The sequence below is a fragment of the Rhinolophus sinicus genome, linkage group LG04 (genome assembly GCF_036562045.2).
Source record: "Rhinolophus sinicus isolate RSC01 linkage group LG04, ASM3656204v1, whole genome shotgun sequence".
NCBI classification, from domain to species: Eukaryota; Metazoa; Chordata; class Mammalia; order Chiroptera; family Rhinolophidae; genus Rhinolophus; species Rhinolophus sinicus.
Window position 1 is genome coordinate 180,471,349 of NC_133754.1, and position 21,216 is coordinate 180,492,564.

At 46.6% G+C, this 21,216-nt stretch overlaps 1 protein-coding gene across 14 annotated transcripts in view; it reads right to left on the reverse strand.

Annotated features, from left to right (window-relative positions):
- Nucleotides 1-894: 894 nt before the first annotated feature.
- Nucleotides 895-21,216, reverse strand: part of MAPKAP1 (MAPK associated protein 1) — a 215,775-nt gene continuing 195,453 nt past the window's right edge. For all 14 annotated transcript variants that reach the window (XM_019728588.2, XM_074331017.1, XM_074331018.1 and 11 more), the window contains 2 exons: nucleotides 6,330-6,427; nucleotides 895-1,428 (listed from right to left, as the gene is read on the reverse strand). In XM_019728588.2, the coding sequence (XP_019584147.1) occupies nucleotides 1,303-1,428; nucleotides 6,330-6,427 (224 nt within the window). In that variant the 3' untranslated portion in view covers nucleotides 895-1,302. The remainder of the gene's footprint in view (nucleotides 1,429-6,329; nucleotides 6,428-21,216) is intronic.

Sequence of the window (21,216 nt, forward strand, 5' to 3'; positions counted from 1 at the left end):
GGTAGGTATGGAAGACATTAGAAAAGGACGCTTCTGTTGGCTGAACGAAGATCAGAATGATAGAGGAATTCATTAAAATGACTCTTGTGCAAAGAAATACACTTGACTTTGAGATGCTGTTTTGGTCACATCTCTTCCTAACAATTTAAAAAACTTTGAAATGCAGGTCCTCGGTGAAACACCTGGTCCTTGACCCTGGCCGGGGACAGTATGAAAGGACGTCACCTTGTGAGGGACCCTGGAGGCTGGTGAGGACAGCAGAGGCATGTGGTGTGGTGTCCGAGGGCGCGCATCCCTTGCCTCCCCCTGGAGGCAGGTTTCCCTCCATATCGTGTCTGCTCACTGTTTTCCCTGATAGAGTGAAAAGCAGCAGCTGGTAGCCGGCTCAGACGAGACCGGCCGGCTCTGTGAGGAGGCGAAGAAAGTCAGCACAGCAGCCGCTTCCAGGAGAATCCACGTGCAGGGCTAATGGCGCGCTGAAACGGACACTTGCTACTTAAGAAATGGGTAAGGCCACTTCTGGCCAGGAGCTCACCCTGACCTGGAGGCCAGCTGCACCCCTTCTCTGGGCGCCCCGAGCATTAGATGCAGGCCTGAGTCTCTGAAATCAGAGGTGCTGGGGCGAGCTGAGGACGAGGGGGCTCATGAGGGGAAAATGGCGCAGCTCGGACAGGCCTCACTACGTCCCTTTCGTAACCTTAGTAAGATACTATCCTCAAAGCAATGTGCTCATTTAAACAAATGGCGTAGTTAAAACTATCGACTAAGCCCTAAACATCGCTTCTGAGAAATCGAGCCATAGCTTTTCCAATCCACCTGTTCAATATGGGAACAGATTTTAAAGTGAATAACACAATCAATCCTCTGCCCCAAAGAATGGTCCATCATACCAGCTGTGATAAAGAGTACACCTGTTTATTAAAAGGAAAAAAGAAATGTACATTTTTGTTCTTCGTTTGTTTTAAGAAATTTGATCAACTTGCATGGAAATGTCTGGGCAACTATGTACACGGCGGCGGGGGAGGCAGGCAGTGACGGTGCTGGGCAGCGGCGGCTCCCCTCATCGTCTGGCCCCGGGCACCGCCAATCACAGCCACTGCCACTCAGGCTTCGGTCCCGTGGAAATGTCCCCAGCTCTGTTCTGAGGGTGCCGCCCTTTCCCCCCGAGCCCACCAGCCCTGTGCCCGTGAGCCAGGGGCTGGCCTCCCCCCAGGACTGCAGGACACAGGGAGGCGCTAGGGCCACCTGGCCCCGGCAGGCAGGCTCGAAGCTACGGCCACAGATTGAGGCTGGACGCCAGCGTCATTGCTGCCCTGATTTCTTCTCCTTCTGGAAGCTGAAGCTTGTACGTCTGTTCAGTTTTCTTTGTTTTTGAGCAAAATAGTCAGCCCGGGCAGTGCTTGCTCGTGATTCCAGAATGTAGTTCACCTGGAAAGCAAGAGGACACAGCCCAGTCACTGGCCAGACACTCTGCTCGCCCAGGGCGAAGAAGGCCCAGGCCCTGAGCCCAGCTGGGTGCCCCAGGGCAGCGGCTCTCTGCGCTTGGGGCCCAGTCATCACCACGACCTGGCCAGCAGGGGCTGGGGCCCATTTTATGCCACCAGTCTCCCCGGGCACAGCCAGGGCCTCTCAGGGCACTGCCACTCTCTCTCTGCATGGGGAGACTGGTGGTACCCTAAGAAGCTCAGGAAGCCTGGCTGTGCCCAGAAGGACTGGTGGTGCCCTGAGAAACCCTGGCTGTGTCCAGAGAGGCTGGATGTGTCGAGGCTATTGCATGCACCTCCAGGCTCCTCACACAGGGCCACTCGCAGAAGATGCTTGTCGCGTAGATTGTGAGGCGAGACCCTGTAGGGGTGGAGTGTGGGGACAGAGCCAGGAGTGCAGTTTCCATGCTCTCGGCCTCACGTGGAAAGGTGCTGGCTCAGGTAGTAAATGGCCATCAACTGTGATTGGATGGCCATCAGCTGTGGCTAGTTGGCCGTCAGCTGTAACCAGTGAGCCATTGGCCACTAATATAACTGCTGTGGTTACGCTAGCAGCAAATGGGGGCTAGCAAGAAGATGGTGGCTGAGCTAACAAGGGCGGATTGCAGTTAGCATGGTGGATTGCAGTTGGTAAGTGAGGTTGGTTGGCAGAGAGAAGTGGACGGCAAGTTGCGGATAGTGTGGCTCCTGCCTCCAACCCAGCCACCACGGAGAATATAGTGGTATGACTCCCCTATCTATGGCTCTGTGGGTGTTCTCTTTTGGCCTCACCATGTCCTGCGTTCTTATGTGGGGAGAGGGAGCATGTCACCCTGCATGACAGAAGGCTTGCAATGAAAGAGCTGGGTTCTGAGGCATAAACAGGAGCTTGGGGTGTACAAGGGAGGAACCAGCATGCATTAAGGCACAGCAGTGGGACACAGCAAGGGGGTGTCCGTGAAACTGCCAAAGCTTAGTGGCCAGTCAAGGTGAGGCAGGGAAGAGCCAGGGAAGGGCTTGTGGACGGCCCCTGGCTGGGCAGCAGTGGCAGCAGCAGCAGTGCTGAAATGCTTTTTAACTCACCTAACCTTCACAGTAGCCTTATGAGAGGGATGTCATTATTCCCATTGTACAGATTAGAACATCGAGGCACAGAATGGTAATGTCATTTACCCAAGGTCACAAGCTACTACGTGTCTGGGCCAGGATTTGGACCAGGTGGTCAGGCCCTTGATCACCACATGTTCCGGTTCTCTGCGCCCCGCCTCCTCAGAGGCACGTACCCCCCCCAGCCCCTCAGACACCACTCTTCCCACTGCCCCCACATCCTCTGGCTGGAGCTTTTTGTGAGCAAACACTATTTCTCTTCACTCTCAAAGATATAAAAGTTATAACTAGGAACATGAGTATTTTTGGCTTGAGAAACCAGCCACTTCTGTTGATTCTACTCTAAGGGCCCTGTGTCCTGTGCCCGGAGCCGGAGGGGCCTCTGCTGCCTCTGAGAAAGAGCCCGAGCGAGGCTGCTCTGGGGCGGCAGTGTGGGGTGGCACATGTCATGTGGGGCTGCGGCTCGGTACTGTCCCCTCCAAACTTTCTGCTCTGATAGTCGCCAGCAGCAGGCATTAAAGGCTGGTGTGTGAGGACAGAAGGCCTGACATGCTTGGCCCACTGCCTCGCCAAGTTACCAGCTGAGAGCAATAAATCACGAGGCCCGCAGGGCCGGGCTGCCGATTCAGGGACGCTACAGACAATGTATGGAAATTATGGAAATAAGAGGTTTGTTCGGTCCCAGGAACAGCGATCTTTGCGTTATATTGTTTGCACACCCAGCCAACTCAGTGTTTTCAGTGTACTTTTGGCACATACAACTTGATAAAAGCATTTAAAAACGATCCTTAATAAGCCAACTATTTCCTAAATTTATTATCTTCAGTGCTTTGTGATAATCACATAGATAATTTTAATGGAAGATTAATGTAATAATCAAAAGATAAAAACGCCCTTTGGTCTGCCATTAGCTGGTTAATATGCTGTGGCTTAAAACTTGCACCATTTTATGCACTATAGAGTGCTTCACTTTCAATGCATTTTACAGCTCGAGGCATAAAAATATAGGGAGTTTTCATGGTCAATAAAGCCTGAGCCTCCATCACTCGATCACGAGAAGAACCCGATTTGAAGAGACCAATGATTCCTCTGGGATTCCTCTCCAAGCCTGCGGACCACACATGGCTTAGCTCTATTACATCTCGGGCTGGAGAGGGCTGGTTCTGGAACTCCGCAGGGCTGGGTTCAAGTTGATGCTCCACCCTTACGCGCTCTGTGGCCCTGGGCCTCTAGCTCCTTATCTATAAAATGGGGACAGTAACATCTACACTGTGAAGACTGGATGAGATAATGTCCATAAAACATCTTGCATGCAGTCGGTGCCCAACAAATGGGAAACATTAATGTTTCCACTTGGGAAAAACATGGTGAGATAAAACAACGTGAGGGAGGGCTGCCTGTTCATAATAGTTTCCTTGACATCAGCTTCTGGCCCTTAGTTTCAGTCTCAAGCGCTCATTTTATGGGACACTCCTGAATTCTAAAACCACCACACGCGTTACTCGCGTCTAAGGCTGACCCTGAAGAGCCTCTGATGGAACCGTTTCTGCCACCTTCCTAGACACAGGGTCAGGGTCCTGTCACTTGGTTTGGGTGCAGAGCTCATAGAGACACCGTGGGAATGGCAGACAAGGCTGAGTATTTAAATTGCTATAAAAATCAGCGACGGGAGAAGTGAAATTTAATCTTCCATCAGGATCACGATCGTTAGCTCACTAAGTAAATCAGGCCGGGGCACGCTGTGACTCTCCTGGAGTCTCGTGCATGATGCAGTATTTCTACAAACATTTTGCTATGAAAACAGACATTTTAGGGGAGGCGATAGGCCTCAGGGATTTTGCAGGGAAGCATCTGCTTCGAGGGAGCATTTGGTCCTGTAAAATGATTTCTCTGCACTTGCTCTTCCAGTCTCATACTGAAGTCATAAAGCTGTGTTTCTGTCATCAATCTGCTGTTGTGAAAATTATTTTGATGTCAAACACAGGATTATAATTTTACTAGAATCCTTCTCAAGTCTTGAATATTTTAATGCTGGCTATAAAAAAAGCCCAGCCCCTGACGGGGTAGTGGAATATTTCTTCCCCTAGTCCCTGAACACTCTGCACAGGTTCCCTGTGCTGTATGGTGACGATCTGGAAAGTAATTCTTCGTTCGCTGGTTTCAAGCACTCTGTCCCCACAGCCTGGTCCCAGTGGGGGAGGGGCGGCCCTGATCAGGGTGGTCTATGAACCCTCCACCTTCCATCCACATGACCACGCTCATCTGTCTCGCCTCCAGATGGTCCTCCCAGCAGCCTCAGCCTCTCATACTCATCTACTACGGGACTTCTAACATCTTTTGTAGCCACGAGGACTTTGCCTCAGAACTTTTCTATAAAACAATCCCATTTTGCTGACATCTCTCAGTCAACTCCTGAAGACGACAGACCTCTTGGGGGTGGTTAGGAGTACAATTCTGGAACCTGCTAAACCTGAGGTCAAGTTCTGGTTCTGCCAATCACGGTCTTGGCTGACTTTTTTCCTGGAGCCTCAGTTTTCATCCAGGAAACGGGAACAATTTTGTATGTCGCAGAGCTGTGAAGACTCAGTATGCAACGTGCTCAGCCCAGGCCCTGCACTGTGCACCCTCAGTGTGTCGGCGCTGCTTTTATTATTCTTACCTGATGACTTCCACTCCTAACGAGGATGAATAACTATCTAAGCAGGGTTATCATGTCTCCTTTGCTTTGTGTTCTAGCAGCGGTGGTGTGGGGTGGGGCAGTGTAGCTGCCACGACCATTTTAGACGCAGAGAAACTGAGGCCCTGAGAGGTTAGGTGATGAGCCAGCATCACACAACTCAGAGCCCCCTCTGACTCTAAACCCCGCTCTGCCAAAGCAGCTCTGTTTTTTCTATCTGATCAATCTACGTAAGACTCGGTTTCAAGAAAGGATCTGTTTGGACGACTCTGAGAACCACCCATCCAGGGCGACTGAGTGTGTGGTGCACAGACAGTGGCCTGGGTACTGCCTGGCAGCACCCTGAAAGGCACAGTGTCGGGCCTACCCAGGGCCCCCTAAACCAACAAGACCCTGGGGGAGCTTTCCTCAGCCCAGCTCCGCTTTGCCAGGTTCCGTGGGGCCCGGCCCCTCCAACCTCACTCTGCTCCAGCCACACAGGCCTGGTGCGGCTTCCCAGCCACGTTGAGCCCAGCTCCTGCCTCTGCCCCTTCACAGGCTGCTTGTGATTTTAATGCTTATGTCTGTCTCGTCTGACACAGGAAAAGCTCTCTGAGGGCAGGGACTGGGTCTGTCACTGCAGTAGCTCACGTACTGGCCTGGCACACGAAAGTGCTCTGAGCATTGTTGAGAAATGCTAACATACAATTCTAGCATAAAGCGGGGTGTGTTTAGAACGGGTTGCTAAAATTATCTTGAGTACACGAAGGTGTCTTCAAACAGTAACAGTGATTTCCTCAGAGTCTGTTCCATGAGCCTCAAGGGGCGCCTGACAATAGATGGAAAGAAAGAAATGGTGCATACAAAGGAAAAATAAATACATGAAGAATCAGGATTACTGGGGGGCTGGGAGGAAGCTGAAGCGGGTGTAGAGCAGATGCCCGGTGGTATGGCTCTGGGGGCTCACCAGCTGGGGTCCTTCTCTGCAAAACTGGGCGCGAGAGCCTTGTCCAGCTGGGAGGAGGAGGGGCTGCTGCCAGGTGTGAGAACCGGCTGAACAGAGGCCAGCCCTGCACACGCCTGGGCCGAGACGGAACACTCACCTTGAGCACGATTTCATTGACGGTAGCAGCGTCAGATTCAAAGTAGAGGTGTTTATAGTCGTGATTGCTTAGATACGTGAGCTTAAATATTGCGTGACCTGGAGAGAGAAGAAAACGCAGTGCTGAGGGGATTCTGGCGGGTTACTTACGGGGAGGGCCTGTTTCTTCTCTTTTTATCCTTCCGATTCAAGTGGGAGCCAAGTGGAGGCTGTGTGGCAAGGAACTCTTTACCGGTATGGTTCATTTTTTATCACAGGCCAGGGAGAAAATGGACAGTAAAAAAGAAAAAAAATCAAATGGCTGGTGACATCCCATTCCACTCTGGAGTGTGTTCAGGGCAATGCTACATGTGGAAGGCTTTACAGAACGCTTCTACACAATAATTACATGGAAAAGGTGGTATTTTTTAAGTAGAAGGCCAATTAACTCCAAATTATTACTCTAAAAATAACTGTTCTTAAAGTCAGTCAAACAAACGAGCAACAGGAAGGAGAAAGGCCGACAGTGATGCTATTACGAGTCTTTCCACGGCCCTGGCTCCTGCTGGAGGGGGTGTCCTGGGCTTGTGACCCCGCGTGGAAGCTGCTCCCAAGTCCCCTGGTCATTTCTACCCTGGAAGGATGGATGGAAGGGGAGGTGGGGGGTGCCCTAAAGACTACTGTGGAAAGCTGGCACTTCACAAAGCAGACTGACCTCAGGGGGTCAGATCCTCTGAACACACAAAACTCTCCTAGATCTAAATTCTTTCACACCCATTTCCTGCCACCATTTAGAGTAAGCTGCTATTTCTGAGACTGCTTCCTGGTCTGGCTTCACCGCACTCACTGCCCTCTCGTGCCACAGCCGGCCCACGGCACTGACACCTCCACCCGCTCAGGCCTGGGATGTCCTCCCTCACTGACCTGTCTGGAAAAGACCTGCCGATCCTGGGTGACTCAGCTCAGCAGGCATCTCCTTGGGCAAGTCTACACTTCTAGGGACCCTCCTTGTGTGACCTCATGTCACCTGCAGCCATGACTGTATTCCCTGTACCTGTCCTTGGGCCTTATATGCCCATTAGATTCCCTCCTCTAAACAGACGTCCAATGTGCCAGCCTGTCGCAGTCCAACGTGAAGCTGTCCCTGTCCCATCGGACATGCCGTGCCGTCTCTGGGTGCTGGGAGAGCCCTGTGGCCCCGATGCTTAAGGAGAAAGCCCTCTTCCTCCTTAATCTAGTTTCGAGTTGTTTTCCGTTACTGGCAACCGAAGGAGCACTGCTACTGAGAGGCACACAGTCAGTGCCCAGCAAATGCTCCCAAAGGAGGAGCTGGTGACATCCCGAACACACAGGCCTCCTGCACATAGCAACTAACCTTGCTTCGCCTGCTCTGCAGACCTCGCTGCTTATAAGATTAAAATTCAACATGTCCTTTCTAATAGGCCTTCTCATCCGTTGTCCTTTTAATTGAAGCAGTGGCTGGTCATAGTTATTAATTAATAATATATCACCCATATTACTGTAAGTTCACCTCCTTCCCGGAGAAATCTTCTTGGGGACTTTATTTACAGGAGCTAATTCTTCAGATCTCCAAAAATAAACTGATATATGTTGTACATTTGTGGCCAGGAAAGTTGAGCTGCTGGTATTTTATCCTGGAAATATCATTATGATATAGTAATTGTGACTATAAATTCTATATTGAAAAAATTAGCTAATAATTTCTGAAAAAAGCCTCACTTTCAGTCACTTGACAAATTTAGCCTGATTCTAAATTGTGGTACTAAAATGTCAGAATTCTTAGCTGGAAGCTAATCATTCGTTCACACATCAATTACTTGTTTCTGATAAGAAAGTGCATCTCGCACCAACAGATGTACGTGTACGTATGTCCGCGCGTGTGTTCCTTCATTTTCACAGGATCCATCTTAGAACAGAGTCCTGGTGACATCACTGTGCGGAAGAACAATGCGGATATATTGTTGGCCATGCTGTGAGCAAGCAGAGCAATCTATGAAGGTCACGGCGCTGTGAAGGACAAACAGAGACACCCCCTCCAGGAGGCCTCAGGGCTGACACCTGGCCATGACAGACACAGACTCCAGGGCCTGGGGCTAAAAGGGACCAGAAGGTCTTAGGGAGGCCCGGAGACCTGAAGCTTCGGGGTTCACTGACCACTTTGATAAGCGATCTCATGGACTGTCTACACCACCTGCTCCCGCTCGTCACTGACAAAACAAAACCTCAAGATGCTAGAGCATGTTTCGCCTGAACAACCGAGACACCATTAGAAACCCTTCCTGCACGCTTTCGGTAGAGCCAAATCTGTACACGGCATATGGGCTATGCCGTTCACGCGGGTCTGGGAGCCTCTGGAAGGAAGCCTCGGCACTCTCCTTGGAGTGTGTCAACTGTGGGCTCAGAGGGGAGGCCTGCGGTCCGTCTGCACGAGTCATGAAAAACAGAGAAATCATCCCAAGTCTCCTGAAAGGCCGCATGTGGGCCAGGTGACCACAACCACACCCCCTTCTGTATTTTCCTGTGCAAGGGGCTGCGTGGGTCCCTTGCCTGTCCCCAGTGTTCATTCCAGAGATGCCGAGGAAGTGGATAGGAACGAAGAGTCCCACCCCTCACCGTCCCTCTGAAGCCTGACCTGTTTGTCCTTTCCAGTGAAAGCATCCACATCACTGACAATGTGAGAACACAGAGAACGTTACCTGGAGTACCTCTATTTGAACAAAGCAGCCCTTTTGTGGCTGTTACAGAGCCACGGCCATTAATAATCGGGATAAAGTGCTGGGACAGCCACAGCAGACAGCCCCTCTTGCTCTGTGGGAGGAATTTTGAGGGAGAGCTCTAGTGCGTAAGTGCAGGGTGACATCAGCAGCTGTGTCTTCCCCCACGCCGGAGCTGTGAGACACAGGTCACTCACTCTAGGGACCCGTTTTGCTCGGTGGCCGTAAGGGCAGTTTTGCTCAGTTCAGGTCCTGCCAGGGTCACGGGCTAGTGCCAGGGAGCTGCTGTGGAGACCCGGGCAGAGGTGGCTAGCCTGGTGCGGGAAGGGTCATCTGCTGGGTAAAGGTAGGGCGTGGGGAAGGATGCAGCAGGGTCAGCATGGAGTAGACAAATGCAGAGGCGGGGAGAGGCAGCTCCCGGGGATTGCTGAGCAGGCAGATCATGGACAGGGGGTGGCCAGGAGGTGACACAGGGCAGGACCAAAGGGCTGGGAATGCCAGATTCACCAGCTCAGGGAGCCACTGGTGGGTTGTAAGCTGGGCAGTGAAGTAAGTGGTCAAATTGTGCTTTTGGGTGTTCGCCCTGATTCCCCAGGGCCTTGTGGCAGGGAGACCAGGGCCATAGTCACCTAGGTAGAGAGTATTCGGTTTTGAGCTAAATGGGGGCAAAAAGGATACTGAGAAAGGGACTGACTTGAGAACTAAACAGAAAGGAACATTGGCAGTACTTGGGGATTCTTTTACAACAAAATTATAGTTAAGCAGAATTCACACTTGCATAGTTTCACCCTGTCCAAAACCTATATATTAAAGTGTAATATGTTAATTGACCTCTTGCTGGAAAAGAATCTATCGTTTATGCTACATGGTAAATTTCCACCAGAGGTGTCTGGGAAGAAGGCATCACTGGCATTTCAACACTGACTGAACAGAGTTAAGAACACAGAATAAGAAAGGTCTGTTATCCAACACTTTATCGGCCTCAAGCACCTCAACTCACCTCAGGTAAGGGAGGAAGAGGGGCCGGGTGATCTCCTTGACTACAGCTTATGGGGCAGCTGTCCTGGGGTATCAGAGGGAATCAGAGTTGGGCAGCTTACTCTGGAAAATTCAAAGGACACCAGCAGTTTTCTTGGGGAGGGGGTGAGCCACAGGGGCAAACCGTCTTTGTAAATATGTCAGCGGAGAAAAGCTTAAATATCAGTATGATTTAAAAGATGCAAAGTCTAATATTCCAATTAGTTCAAATTATTTTGCTTGGATTGTTAAATCCTATTTGGGAATTAAGCCATGAGAAAAGCCTGCTAGGATGCAGAGGGGAAAAGCACGGGTCCTGGAGTCAGAGGGAGGATGAAGGCCCAGCTCGGCCGTGTCCTAGCAGTGGCCCCGGGCAAGGGACGGCCCTCTGGGAGGCGGGTCTGCCCAGCTGCACAGGCAGAGGCAGCATCGGTCAGGAGTCCGTCTCACATCGTGCTTGGACAGGGCAGGGTCTCAATGGGGGGTGGTGATCATTCTTACAGTTGTGATGGAACTGGTATTTGAAGATAAAATCCTCATTATTTTGAAGATTTTGTTTTTAATAGGGCCATCTTTGAGCAGACTTGCTTTCACAGTGCTGCAGGACTAAATGCAAACTGCCAGCGTTGCATTATAGATAAGGCTATGAAGAACATCCGTGAGTATTTGCACTCTCACTCAATTCCTTTGTATCAGGGCAGGATACTTTTAAAAACTAGGTTTCCAGGGTTCTGACCTTTTCTGGTCCCCTTGGCCTGCAAGATGGTGGAAAGCCCTTACAGGATTTCTTACATTCTTTTCCGTGAAGCCATACCTTTCTGTAGACCCCAAGGGAAAGGCTGGGCTGGGATTCTCTGGTCTCTGGGCTGAAAACCCCCTCCAGGTCTGGTCTCCACTGTAAGCAGCAGTTCCCAGCTGCCTACAAGAGCTTCAGCTCAATGTAATTCAACTAAATAGTCTGGTGCTTCTTCCCAAGCACCCACCCGAGTGGCAGAGGCCCTGGGCTTCCATCTCAGGAGCGGGGGCTGAGTCTGACTCACTTCCACTTCTGCCTGCATCTTTCAAACTCTCTCCTTTTTGGCTCTGTCCTACAAACATAATTAAGGATCTGATTATAAAAACCCCATGGCAATGTGATTTCCCTCCTTCCTCTTATTGTAAGCACTCCTGCTAAGGTCACTACGACCTCTATGCTGAGATCCAGTAGCTACTTCTCGGCTTTTATTCACTTCTTGGCTGCAGCTGAGACTTCTCCCTGCAGCATTCTCTTCCCTGGGTTCCCATGGATCCACAGTGACCTGCTCCTTCAGTAGACTTCTCCAGTCAATCTGTTCCCTGTGTTTCCTTTGTGACCTCCTTGTTCATCATTTGTCCCCTAAATGGTGGTCTTTGCCAGTGTCCTATCCTTGACCCTCATCTCCTCTAATCCTACATTTCTCCTGTCAGGTTTGCCCCTTAGATTTTAATTATTCATATGCTGATGATCTGGAAGCAGATATCGGGCCCAGACCTTTCCCGTTTTAGAGCCAACCAGTGAGCACGGCTGCCCACAGAAATCATGTCAACAGTTCCCGTTAAACCCAAAGCAGTTAGCTCAGCTGGAGGCCTCACTCCTCACCACGGCAAGTTCCAGGCATCTGGCCTCCTACATAGTCTTCACACACTCGTCTTCCACCCCTTTCCATCCTGTGACCACACAGCCCTCACCCCCAACCTGACCATCTATTGCCTCCTCTGTGGTTTTCCTACTTTTGATCATGTCTTCTTCAGATCCAAACATCTACCCACAGGAATATCCTTTTATAACACACATCTGGCCATGTCACTCCCCTACGTAAAACTCCTTTTGTCCTCAGAATAAAGTCCAAGCTTCTTAAGATGACTGAGTCTTTAGATCAGCAGTTCTCAAACTTTTTAGTCTCAGAATCCTTTTACACTCTTAAGCATTACTGAGGAGCCCACAAAGCTTTTGTTTAAGCAGATTGTATCAATATTTACTGTATCAGAAATTAAAACTTAGAAGTTTTAAAAACATTTATTAATTTACTAAGATAACAATAAACCTATTGCAAGTTAACATGACAATGTATTTTTTAATGGTAAAAGCTTTATATTTCCCCAAAGTTTAATGAGAAGAGTGGCAATATTTTATATTTTTGAAATCTCTTTAATATTTGACTTAACAGAAAACAGCTAGATTACCCTATCTGCTTCTCCATTTGATCTGTTGTGATATATTGTTTTGACGGAAGCGTATGAAGAAAAGTCAGCCTCACAGAGATAAGTTTTTGGAAAAGGGAGGTATTTTAATACTCTTCTTTGCAAATATTCTTTGCTGCCAGACCAAACTTGATAAATGGTAGCTGCTTAAAGATCAGTTGTAATGTGGAATCTAAAACCACATTAATAAACTTGCTGTATTCTGTTACATTAAAATCCATCGATCTGTCTTGCACTTTGAATGAATCTTTTATGCTTGCATGATTTTGTAACATCATCAATGATCTCATCAGAAAAGTCTTTAGGCGATGAGAAGCATAGCTCAAAGTGCTGGATACAAGTTTCCCCAAATTCTAATTGTTACCTGAAAGCTTGAATTTCATCACTGGCATCAAATGCTGTCACTTGTTTTCCTCGAATTAACAGGATCATTTTCGAGAAAATGTCTGCTAAATACTCAAAATTTGAATAACCATAATTTGTCTGTTCTTTCGAGTAGAAATGGTGTTCCATGAAGTAAATGGCTAGTTCAGCTTGCAACTCAGACGATTAGACAAGTGCTTTTTCCTTGAGGCAAGTATTCTACTCCCATAGGCAGTAGAAATGCTTATGGCTTATCGTGATTTCCTCAGGGTTGCAAAATGCTCCATGTCTTGCCACACAACAGTTGCATACTGCCACACTGCTGTGCTCCCTGAGCTCTTAGATTGCTTTTTAATAGTTTTTCTTTTGTTTCATTTTTGGTCAACTCTTGTCAGTTTTCACTTCCCACTGTCTTTATTAAGTTGTCCTTCTTCCTCCCGTCTTCTAATTTTCTGCATTTAATATCCTTTAGTAAGAGAAACCAGATAACCAAGGATGGTTGAAAATTTGTAAAAAAAAAAAAAAAAAAGAACGACTTCACTGACTCTGAGTCAGGGATAGGATATTCTCCCATCCAAAAAAAAAAAAAAAAAAAAGCACAGAAGTTTAAGTGCCAGTGGTTTTATTATCATTTATATATAACTTTGGATAAGTTATATAACTTCTTTGAGCCCCCGTTTCCTCATTTATAAAATGGGAATAATATCTACCTCACGGAGTTGTTGCAAGGATTAAGCAGTGCACATAAAGCACTTGGGACCCTGCCTGCCCAAGGCAGGTTCCCTTTATCTTTTACCTGCCTTTGCTAAGTAAGACAAGCAAACTTTTCCTGTAAAGGGCCAGACAGTAAATATTTTAGGCTTTGCAGGCCAAGAGGCAAAACTAAAGATATTTTGTAGATACTTATATAACTATGGAGAGGAAAATTCCATTATTTTGACAAAATTTAAAATGTTAATAATCAAATGTATTTTTTTTTTTTTTACAGGGGGGACATTTCGTTTAATGGAATTCAAAATTAGTGTTCCGTATCATCAAATCAGTTGCAAATATTCACCTGTAAAAACCTTTCTTAGCTCACAGGCCTTACAAAAACAGGTGGGGGGTTGGATCGAGCCCATCGGCCAGTTTGGCAACCCCTGCTAAACTGTTATTTCCTTTTTCTTGGTTCTTCCATACAGTTGCTAATGGGGACATTTTGAGTGCTCTTTCTTTCTTTGTGTAGATCTAGGTTTCTGTCTGGTATTTCTTTCCCCTCCAGCCTTTAACATTTCTTATAGTAAAGGTTTAATGGCAACAAATTCTTTCATTTTTTGAATGTCTGAAAATGCCTTTATTTCACCTTCATTTCTGAAGAATGTTTTCACTGAACATAGAATTCTAGGTTGACAGATTTTCTTTTAGCACTTTAGAGATGTCACTCCATTGTCTTCTGGATTGCATTATTTCTGATGAGAAGTCAGCAATCATTCTTATCTTGGTTTCTCTGGCTGCTTTTAAGATTTTTCTTTTTATCGCTGGTTTTCAGCAATCTGATTATAATGTGGCTTGATGTGGTTTTCTCTGTATTTATCCTATTTGGCCTTCACTGAACTTCCAAGATTAGTGGGTTGATATTTTTAATCAAATCTGGGAAAGTTTTCTCCTCCATCCCTGAGACTCCAATTACATACATGTTAGAACACCTGATATTCTACAGCCTGTGTTCTTTTTATCCATTCTTCCTCTCAGTGCTTCAGTCTGAATACTTTCTATTGTCCTGTCTTAGAATACTTTCTATTGTCCTGTCTTAAAGTTCACAGATTCTGAAGTGACTCCCAATGATCTTGCGTCTTGCTTTTCACTCCCTTGTGTAATCTTGTTTGTGGGCTAGATCTAGTGACTTACTTCTGATGAATAAAATACAGCAAAAGTGTTGGGATGTCACTTCTGAGACTAGATTACAAATGATTGTGACTTATTCCTTGCTACTACTCTCTTGCTCTTGGTTACACTGGTAAAGCCACCTTATGAGCATCCCTATAGAAGGGCCCATGTGACACAGGACTAAGGTGTTCACAAAGAAATGGACACTGCCAGCAACCACTCCGTGAGCTTGGAAGCAGATTCAGCCCTGATTTAACTTGGAGATGACTGCGGCCCTGGCTGACAGCTCGTCTTGTGAACAAGCTGTGTTGAATTCCTGATCACAAAACTGTGAGATAGTAAATATTATTGTTTTAAGCCACCTAGTTTTGGGGCAATTTGTTATGTGAAAATAGATATCACCCTGACCTTTTAAACTAATATTCCTAATCTGCCACCATCAGTGAATTGTTTGATTCGGGTATTGTATTACCTAGCTCTAGAACTTGCATTTGGTTGCTTTATAATAGTTTCCATTTTTCTTCTTTTTGAGTTCTTGTTTTCCTTTAAATTGTTGAACATATTTTATAACAGCTGTTTTGAAGTATAGGAGGTCATCGAATAAGGCCATTTTGTTCAACATCGTTTCATTAAAATTAATGAGCAAAAAAACCTGATTCCCAGGCAGGGCCACTGTGTGGAGTTTGTACATTCTCCCCACGCCTACATGGGTTTTCTCCAGGTCCTCTGTTTTCCTCCCACATCTGAAAGATGTGCACGTTAGGCTAACTGGCATGTCTAAATTGTCTCAGTCTGAGTGTGGGGGTGAGTGTGCCCTGCAATGGAATGGTGTCCTGTCTAGGGTTGGTTTCAGTCTTGCACCTTGAGCTGCCAAGATAGGCTCTGGCCATCTGTGACCTTGAACTGGAATAAGTGGGCTGGAAAATAATTCTCTTGTTTTTATTAATCTTTCTTAAATATATGTATAGTTCACATTTATTTCAATGTTTAATATTAGAAGTATTTTGGGTCTTTATTTAGAAGTTTGGTGATGTTTCTGTGACCAGAAATATGCTGTAGGAACTTAATGCTTGTTTATATCAATTAGCCTATGGTGCAACTGGTTTTGTTGTATGTCCTTTTGCTTAAAGTTGCAGTTTCAAGAACCTACTGATGACGTTCATTGAAGACTTACTATATGTATCTGCTAATTCTATCATCCCTGCCATTTCTGGCTGTTTCTATTGACTGATTTTTCTCCTGCTTATAGGACACGTTTTCCTGCTTCTTTGCATGTGTAGTAACTTTTGACTGCTGGCCACTATACACATTACACTATGGGGTGTGTTTTGGTGTCATCCTTTAAAAAGTACTGGGCTGGGGTGGCCGGATGGCTCAGTTGGTTACAGTGCGAGCTCTGAGCAACAGGGTTGCCGGATCGATTCCCACATGGGCCAGTGAGCTGTGCCCTTCACAACTAGATTGAAGACAACGAGCTGCCGCTGAGCTTCTGGAAGGGCGGCCAGATGGCTCAGTTGGTCAGAGCGCGAGCTCTCAATAACAAGGTTGCTAGTTCAATCCCTGCATGGGATGGTGGGCTGTGCCCCCTGCAACTAAGATTGAAAACGGCAACTGGACTTGGAGCTGAGCTGCACCCTCCACAACTAGATTGAAGGACAACTACTTGGAGCTGATGGACCCTGGAGAAACACACTGTTCCCCAATATTCCCCAATAAAATTAGAAAAAAGAAATGTTTTAAAAAAATACTGGGCTTTGTTCTGACAGGCAGTTAATTTACTTCTGGAACAGTTTGATCAAGTCTCCTTTTAAAGGTTTATCAGACAAAGATTAGCACAGTCTCTAGTATAGGGCTAGTGTAGCTCACTCCTAAGATGTGGCCTTTCTGGAGTCACTGCTAAATGCCCTGGACGCTCCCCTTTGGCCAGAACTCAACTTTATAGCAACTTTATAGTTGTTCTTTGACCAGCCTGGTGAGGTCTCACTGCAGGTATGGCACAGCTTAATATACAGCAAAAGATTCAAGGGCCTCTTTCTAGGGCTCTTTCTCAGTGTAGCTCCCTGCTCTCCACACTTTATTTTGCAAATTTCAGTTGCTCCAGCCTCCCCCACTCTGACATCTGTCTCCCAGCTCACTGACACTGCTATACTCTCCTTAGGAAACCCTGGAAGAAAGCTGAAGTGATAGTAAGTCTCACCTCATTTGTTTCCCTTCTCTCAGGGCTCATAGTCCTGTACAGCCTGTTTTCCAGTGTCTAGAAACAGTTTCGCACATTTTGTGCAATTTTCCAGTCATTTATGATAGAAGGCCTAATCTGTTAGCAGTTACCCTGTCCTGGAAGTTGCCAATGGGAGTCTTGTAAGCAATACACATTTTGATTTTAATGTAAAGAATGGCTTCCTTTTTCCATGTCTATAAGAATAACTTAAAATCTAAGCACTCCATTTATTTATTATGAAAACACAATTTGGAGCTTGGCAGGAGGCAAGGGAAACAGATTTTTCCCATCATTTATCCATCTGAGAAATCTTTCACACGGAGCTCTTCAGTAGGGAACAGTCCCTGCCCTTACCCTCTTCTCAATTAGGATCTCTTCTGATGTTAAAATCAAGAAAGTAGGAATTGGAGGAAATGGTAATCAAAATCCAGGAAAACGCAAATGTATGCAAATTTCCCATTATATCTAGTTAACTGTTTTGTTATCACGGACCCATAGGCCCAAGTCATCAATGAAGGGAAAACTTAATAGCAAAGAGAATGCTTCTCCCAGGAGGAAAAAAGGTTGATAACCCCAAAATGTTTTCTACTCTAACAAATATCAATATTCCAATCAACACAAGTAAATTCTTTCTTGTTTATGAATAAATCCTTCGGAAAAACGAAGGAAGCTTACTGAGAATGTAAGAAAACCCACCAGCCGATTCTGATCACAAGCACAGACATTCTTACGTATTGTATTTATGCAGTTAGCAAACATGCCCCCAGCAGTCCCTATGAGCAACTGTAGTACCTGATAATGAACACGGGAGGTGAGTTGTTCTTATCGTCTGTCTGGGGCTCAGAGAGGAGTCTCCTGCCTCCTGAATTCAGAGAGGGTTGACCCTTCCAGAGCCCACACACTGTACTGCGCCACCTCTTTGCCAGGAACAGAGACAAGAACGCTGGTTCCATCTATCACATGCTCAGGGTAAACAGCAATAGTGGGTTATGAACGAGATGCTGCCTTTGCCCCTTCACTGTAACCCGGAGAAGTTCTCCACTGTGCTTCCATGCCTCTTTGTTGAAGAGCTTCGCTTGCTCTTGGCTGATTCCAAAGTCCAGCAGCAACTGTTACATGCTCAACATGCCCAGGCAGAGTTAGTCATTCACTGGGCCCTGACTGTAGCCCCTGGACAGAAGCTAGCTGCCGGGTTTCTGGAGGATGCAGCTGGGAGCATAAGAAGGCATGTCTAGCGCAAATGTCAGGTGTCAGTTAATGACCAGGGTCAGTCAATGGGACACACGGTGGGTTGGCTCCCACAGGCTAAGATCTCAGGGGTCTGGCCAATGTGATCCATCCCCAGAGAAATGTTCCCTGAAACACAGAGATGGTCCATTTAACAGCAGACTGCGGCGCGAGGTTACTGGAAAGCAAAGTGAGTGAGAAAACTTAAGAATGCAGCCTGGCGTTAGAGGATGCAAGCCGGCCCGCCTTTATTCTGTGGCACAGTCCAGGTCTTTCCCTCCCATACACTTGGAAAAATTGAGGTGGTCCCCTGGTTGCCTAAACCCATCTCCCGGCAGCTCCCTTGTTTTGGAAGATGATAAATAAATCAAAATGCACTAAGCAGCACTTCCACAGGCACTCGCCTCCTTCACTGAACGTGCACCTCATCAATCACACGATTGTCTGCTTGAAAGGCGAGCCTTGTAAATGTCATATCCACTCAGGCCCAAGGAGAGGCGCGCCAAATGCAGCAAGGAGTTTTAATTGGATAGTGTAATTAAACTAAAAAACCCCAGCAGACTCCCTTTGACAGGATAGATGAAGACCCCTTTTAATAGGGCTAGGAAACATATCTGTTAAAAGGATGAGGCACTGCCTGCTCCTGATTGTGCTCCAGAGTACTCTTATGAAAAGGCAATTCAATAACTGGGGCATTTAATATGTGCGAGTCCGTTGTGTTCTGTAATCGAGCAGTACTTACCGTATTTGATCTGGAACTTATGAAATAAGTCCTTGTCAGAGAACAAAAACACAACACAGCTTGCCCACCGAATGTGAGAAGTGCCTGGACCTCCTGGAAATCGATAGAACCTGAGGATGGGCTATCACCCTTCTGGGCTACAGGTCCATGTGAGTATAGATGCACGTGCCTTACTGTACGGGGCTTACGGTACAGCGACAGGGCCGTGGACACGCGCCCGCCCCCCTTGGGTGTAGCTCTTTCCTCTGGTGGTAGCTAACGTCACCCTCATTTGCCTTTCACATTTTCTCATGAGCATTTAAAGAACATGGCAAAATTCCTGGGTAACTCCTCCTTTAGGACCTGGGATACCTGTCACATCAGTGTGCCTGTGAGTGTGTGTCTTCTCTGCTAGAACCACGCTTGTCAAATAGGGAGGCAAGCAATCGGCTGGTCAGGAGATTCAATGAATGGGCTGGGGTGTACCCAAGTCAATTTTAGTAACAAAACCTGAGTCTTTCTGCCACCCTTTGTTGGGAGAGGGGGTGGAGATGCACACACAGGCATATTCAGACAGACAGACAGACAGACAGACACACACACACACACACACACGCACACGAGAGGCCTGCAGCTCCACGAGCAAGGTAACAGAATTAGTGAGAACACATGAAGAGGTTCGTGTCTGCACAGGGCTACAAGCAGACCACAGCAATCCCTTTCAGATGGAATGCTAGTGTCCCAAGGTCAAAGTCAGGGAACCCAGCATTTGGGTAGATCAAGAGAACCTTTGCTCTGGGGCTCAGGTGGGGTGCAAAGGGAGATTTCAGACTTCCCCATCTATATAGCTTTCCAAAAACAGATGCTTTGCTTTATTTACAAAAACCTCAAAGTCAGTTTGCCTGGGCCGTCAGCCTGATTTTTCTTTTTTAAAGATGGTGAAGGGTTTGTTTGATGACTGCTTTTACTCCCCCATAAAGCCTCCTTGGAGCTGTTTGCAAACCTCTGAACACTTTTAATACTGGTTTTTCGCTATGAGTTGATGAACCCATTAAAGACATATAAATGAATGCTCATAATCTATGAAAACTGGATACTGAATTAAACCATCAAATATCTTTAGGTTTAAATGAAAACTACATAAAAGCATTTCAGCCATCAATTTGGCTATCACTTCTAGCCAGTATGAATTCTGCTGGAAAAGCTATTTTCGTGCAGATGTGGAATTCAATGGGAAAGACTGACTCGTGTACCAACATCAATCAAAATGTCGACTTCTCTGGCAGCTCTCAACAGTAAGGCAGGTTCAAAGGTCACAGGATAAAGAAAAAGCCAAGCTCTGGTTCAGCTCTAATATCTCCTCGGTAGAAGTCTTGCAAAAGTACCCCCTTCTGTATTAGCCTTGCTTTCATTAATCTTCTTGCCATCTTCTTTAACTAGTCATGCAGAACCGCTCGATAGCGAGACGTGTAATGGGGAAGGCCCTGTGCCTATTACCGCGTTAACATTCTCTTAAGCCCCAGTGCAACAATGGACCAGGCAGGCAAAGGGAATTTGCAACTGCAGGGTGCAGTGCAGGCAGTTCAATCACCGCACTGGCTCACCTATGTGCTTCTGACCTGTAACACACAAGAGGCCTTTGTGTCTAACTGGCTTGGCCATTAAGGTTCCCGAAGATCACAACAATGCTGATCTTTTCTATTTAAGCTAAATCAATGTGGACAAATCATTATTCAGGAGCTTTAATTTAATTAGTAAATTAAATACACTACTTTGCAGATCTTGTCAAGTACTTATGAAAAGAAAGATCCATTTAGGCGGGAGGTCACCAATAAGCCCAGCTCATTTAACTCACAACCTTCACGGGGAAACTCATCACAAATATCCAGCAGGTTCTGTTCACGAGGTCGACTTAACGACCCCCTGCAGCTGTGGTGTACTCACAGTCCCAGGGTTCCTACCCTGCATCCAAACACTGTTTTGGGAGAAACAAAAAAACCAAACAAACAATCCCCCACCAACATAACCAGCATCAACAGAATCAGATTTCCTTTAAATTATACTATTGCAAGAGAGTGTAATTAGGTTATCTCTATTATGTTGCTTCCTTAAGATTTTATATTATCTACACTTAATTGAGATACAGAGCTCTTTTCAGCTATAAAGACGACAGCTACTTTATTAAGGTTTAAATCTGATTTCTTAATGATAGGCTGCTTCCTTTAAAGACTAAACCTGTACAACCTTCTTATGATAAAACCAGACCTGGCATGGGTGAGTCTGGTACTTTATTTAAATCTAGCTGAGAGTCTCTGCTGGGTGCTAGTTTCATAGAAAGGTCCCTTGCTTTTGTTTCAGTGTTGGAATTCGAGGCTAGTCATTAAAAAGAGAGCCTACTGCATTCAAAGCCTATGTCTAGACCTGTGCAACGAGGGAGAATTATTTCTCTCTGACAATTTAACCATGGTAGTTTCTGGTATGGAAACATTTTCCTCTCCTATGTGCTGTACACATCTTTGTTTAAAGTAAATTAAAATTTATC